This window comes from Myotis davidii, unplaced genomic scaffold (genome assembly GCF_000327345.1).
Source record: "Myotis davidii unplaced genomic scaffold, ASM32734v1 scaffold46, whole genome shotgun sequence".
NCBI classification, from domain to species: Eukaryota; Metazoa; Chordata; class Mammalia; order Chiroptera; family Vespertilionidae; genus Myotis; species Myotis davidii.
In genome coordinates, this window is record NW_006383006.1 from 1,212,995 (window position 1) to 1,217,832 (window position 4,838).

At 45.7% G+C, this 4,838-nt stretch overlaps 1 protein-coding gene across 1 annotated transcript in view; it reads left to right on the plus strand.

Moving 5' to 3' along the window:
• Positions 1–1,709, plus strand: part of LOC102771223 (pre-mRNA cleavage complex 2 protein Pcf11-like) — a 9,368-nt gene extending 7,659 nt beyond the window's left edge. The window contains 1 exon segment of the mRNA XM_015557512.1: positions 1,686–1,709. Within this exon segment, the coding sequence (XP_015412998.1) occupies positions 1,686–1,709 (24 nt within the window).
• Positions 1,710–4,838: the final 3,129 nt, after the last annotated feature.

A 4,838-nucleotide genomic window follows, 5' to 3' on the forward strand; every position in this document is an offset into this window, starting at 1 on the left:
TCGGCACTGCTACATTCCCCAAGGGGTCCTGGATTGCAAGAGGGTGCAGGCCAAGCTGAGGGACCCCACCTGTGCAGGAATCCATGCACTGGGCCTTTAGTTAATCTATAAAGCACTGTTCTGAATTATATAAAAGTATAGAGTTTAAAAGGATACAATTCTTACCCTCAAAACAGCACAGTACAAAGATCCAAACAAATGAATACAAAGAGAATGCAATGAATCAAAGAAGGTGACTGAAGTACTGTTAACTATGGGCACAGTACAGAACTACTCAATTTCTAGGTTACAAACGAAAACACTGAAAAATGTGGCCTGTTCTCTTTAACTCTCAAATGGCCACCATGGGAGAAAAAACAAACAAAAAACACTGCAAATTTAAGCAAATTTTGCTACGGCTCTGTAGGGGACTGAATTAACAGCAATTTTTAACTTAATGCCAAATGTCAGTTTAAACCACGGATGGCAGCAGTGGCAGGCCTGGATGAGCAGTGGAGCTGTGCCTGCCCAGCCTGGGGCTCCTCCCTGGCTGCCTCGGCACTGCTACATTCCCCAAGGGGTCCTGGATTGCAAGAGGGTGCAGGCCAAGCTGAGGGACCCCACCCGTGCAGGAATCCATGCCCCGGGCCTTTAGTTAATCTATAAATTTTGCTACGGTTCTGTAGGGGACTGAATTAACAGCAATTTTTAACTTAATGCCAAATGTCAGTTTAAACCACGGATGTCAAACCAAGCCATTCTATTGTGCAGTAGATCGGAACAAACCCCATCCTAGCCTGGATCAGCAATATTCACCAGAACTCAAATGAATGGGGAGAAAAACCAATTTAATTAATGTTCCTCACTGAAGTCTTGATTGATTCTATCCACCATCCCCTCCTCCCAAACCTTTCTCTCCACACCTCCTCCACCTAAGAAAATGGCAACCCATCCACCCAGCCACTTGGTCAATCCAGAGGTTAATGCTCTAACCTCCCAGTTTTGGGCAATGAACAATATTCGTATGGAAAATAATACAATAATAATACAAGAATAAATGATTTCATGTATTCACAACTGTAAATCTACTGTTGCTCCATCTTGTATATCATGAATTCATCTACTTCTCTTCCCCCTACCATCACCCTAATCCAGGGGTGGGGAATGTCCGGCCTGTGGGCCATAGAAGGCCCGGGAAATCATTTGGTCTGGCCCTGCCAAGGCATTAGGACAGTGAGTTAATTAAATGTTTGACCAAATATAGCAGGCTAATTTTTAAGTTGATAATTCTGTATAGTCCACAAATGATGTTATAAATATCCAAATGGTCCTTGGCAGAAAAAAAGGTTCCCGACCCCTGCCTTAATCCAACTCATCTATATCGCTTACCTGACATCTGCAATAGCTTCCTAATTGGTCTGCTTACTTCCACCCTGACCTCTATCAAATTCCATATGTATCTATATCTATAGATATATATTCAACTTGTATACTGCATATTTCTTCCCTCAAAATGTAAGCTTCGTGAAGACAAAGACCATGTCGGATTTTAACTGGGGTGTTCCTGGTGCCTAGCACAGTACAATAAAAGTTATTGTGAGAATGAATGGTTTGTAGAGTCTCTGCATGACAGAAGTCATGTCCACAGCAGACAATTATAGTTCAGAGTCCGTTCTCTTAAAAGTCTCCCTTCGCTGCCTGCCCAGGCTGATTGTATGGTGATCTGTTAGCAGAGCCTCTTAGGCAAAAAACCAGAGTGAGAGCTTTGATAAAGTGTGACTAGATGCAATGTATTCAAATTGAGCCTAACCCTTCCTAGCGCTCTGGAAAGAGATGAAGAAATTTTGTGGAAACACACACACACACAATCTTATAGAGCCTTTGAGACATTACTGCCCTCTGGTGGCAATAATCTTTATCTGCTTGCAACCAAGAACTTCCTGTCTTCTATGTCTCAAATTTTTCCTGAAATTTTTATTTTAACCTTAATATGCCTCCGTTGATCCATCATGTCTTCCTTCTAGAAGTGCATGTCCTTCGGTTCTAGAAAACTTTCTTGAATTATTTCTTTGAAATTTTCTCTGTCCTTTTTGTAATTCCTAAAATTTGTATGTTAGAGATCCTCAATTGATCTTTTAATCCTTTTCCTCCCTCCCTGGTTTTATTTTGTACTACTTTTCGAGAGGGGATTCTTTTGGCTCCACCAAAACAACCTGTTGATAAAGCAAAGCTGAGTTCTCACTCAAGTGCAGGAGAGCACTAACCATGGGCAGAATCTCAGCTACCTCTTGAGAGGTGGAAAGGCAAAGGTGAGAGGCTTATGAGATCCTGAAATCTGGTTTAAGGCCGGTCTTCCAATGCCGGTGCTTCATTAGAAATCGACAAGGCTGGCCTTGGGTGCCGACGAAGGTTTCAGTACATGTCACTTTCACCTTTCGGGGTCTCAGTGTTTTTAATTCACCTAAAAATGCGGGGTCTCACTAGATTACTTTGGAAGCCCCATCCCTGTTTTTCCTGTCTGTAAGTCTAGGGCTCAGGGGCAGGTAGAGGTGGGATGGGAGGATGTACTGATACAGAAAATGGTCCAACATGGAAGTCGGTGAGAAAATGCATCAGAAAGGGGGCAGTAAGTCAGTAGAATCAGTCTCCAGGGAGGGTGTGTCAGAGACCGTGTCGGAGGAGCCCGCGTCCAGGCGGAGGTGAGAACAGATACTTTCTCAAAACTGCAGGATGTGAGTGACCTGGCGGTAACTTAGAGGCTGGACCTGCTGACCAGGTTGCCTAGGTCCAGGCCTTTGAGAGAAGGACAGTCCCACTCAGAGGGACCGAGGGAAACTCCCACTCCCAGCCTCGTCTTAAAGGGCCAGACACCACGTCCACAAGCAGGTTAATTTGCAGGCCGACTGAGGCCGCAGGGGGGGCTCACGTGGTGACTCCCAATTTCCCAGGCGTTGCTTTACTGCCCCAATGGGATGAATTCTTAGGGCACCCCTTCCTCCCGTGGGTTATCCGACTCTTCAATGCCCCGCCGGCTCTCTCCTTTCCTCGTCCCCCAGGTCTCCTCACCTCGCTGCTCCTCCCACGCCCCTTGCTCCCCCCATTCCTTCCCTCTTCACATTTCTCCAGACCCGCCTACGCGCGCGCCCTTTCTGCCTCATGGTTTCCTATTTCTCGGCTCTGATGGTGGTATCTCCCTCTTTTCCCGTTTCTACCCCTTTCCCTGGCCTTCTTCGTACTCCTTTCCCGCGCTCACCCTGCTCTACTGGACCGCGGTTCGCCGACGACTTGGCTGTACTCAAGCCTGGGGTCCTAGGGGCGCAGAGGCGCCGCCCTCCTTAAGGATGCCCCGATTCTCCCGCCCCCTGAAGGCGGAGTGAGAAAGCTATTGGTCCTCCGGTGCGCCTCCCAGGATTGGCAGCTCTTTCTATCCAACCCAGAGGCGCATCCGACTCCCGCCTCTCGCCTGAAGGACCCCCCGCGAGTGTCTGGCTCATGCCTGACCTGGTCTGGTCCCGATTCCGTCCCCGCGCGCGGTGCCTCTCCCAGCTCTTCAGTCTGTTCTACAAGCGGATCCCGCAGTTCCTTGGGGAGAGCTGCGCGCAGATTTGCTTTAAATAGGAGGTCGAGTCAGAATTAGAAAGCTGGCCCTTCTTCTCCAAATTTCCTGCTTGCTCACACGTGTTGGCCACACTTTTAAAGAACTCGAACAAACTGATCCTTACTAGTAGCCATGGACCGAGCTCCATGATAATAATAATAGTAAACACCGCCATAGACGCTTTATAACAGTGGTTCCCAAACTTATTTGGCCTACCGCGCCCTTTCCAGAAAAAATATTACTCAGCGCCCCCTGGAAATTAATCTTTTTTTAATTTTAATAGCAATTAAACAGAAAGATATATGTATTAATGTTTCTACCTTTTTCGTAAAATATAGTAAAGAAAGCTGTAAATTAGAAACATTGAAGTTTGAAATTATGAAACTATTTATTGAACTCAGAATAGAAAGGTAATACAAAAAAAGTTAAAACAAATGCACCTGTGGCCATCACCGCCACCCTGGATCGCTGCAGCGCCCATCAGGAGGCAGTAGCGCCCACTTTGGGAATCACTGCTTTATAAGAATGAGCTCATTTCTCCGCAAGGTAGATGTATATGATCCCCATTTGGCAAGTGAGGAAACTAAGTTGCAAACAGGTTAAGAATCTTGCTAACGATCCGCTATTAAAACAGCTATTAAGTGGCAGTTAGCGTTAGAACCCAGGCAGTGGGACTTCCCTGAGCCATTCCAAACCCGCGGTCGCCACTGCCTCCGGAGCGTGGGATGAATTCACAATTCAAGACGCAGATTCAAGTGTTCCACCGAGTCAGGGTTAGAAACACGGAGAAGGAAGGTGAAGATGGAGAAGGCCACGAGATTCTTCGCTTTGGCGCTGTGCTCTCTGAGCTTGATGCGTTGAAGGATGAGGTGATTTCATTAAGTGCGTAATACAGTATGTGAGTATCCTTTTGAAATCATGATTTAAAGCTAACTTTTTAAAATATTGAGGGGAAAGAACTATTAAATGATCCTTTATTAAAATGGGAAAACCATGGCTCTTTAATACTAAAACATAGTAAATACCTTCAAGGAGCAGGCTATCGCTTAGGAGTTTGTAAGTAGAAAGTATTTTGATTCTGTATTAATATTTAAAGGGATGTGTAACAGCTATGCAAATGCAGGGTGGGGCCCCTGCCCCTTAAATTTATATGTACCTTTCAAATGATTGAGTAGTCACATAAATCTCAGCTCAAAATTCCCAGAAATAGAGCTTTTTCTCCACAAGAACCTGTACTCACCATACCACATGTATACCACCT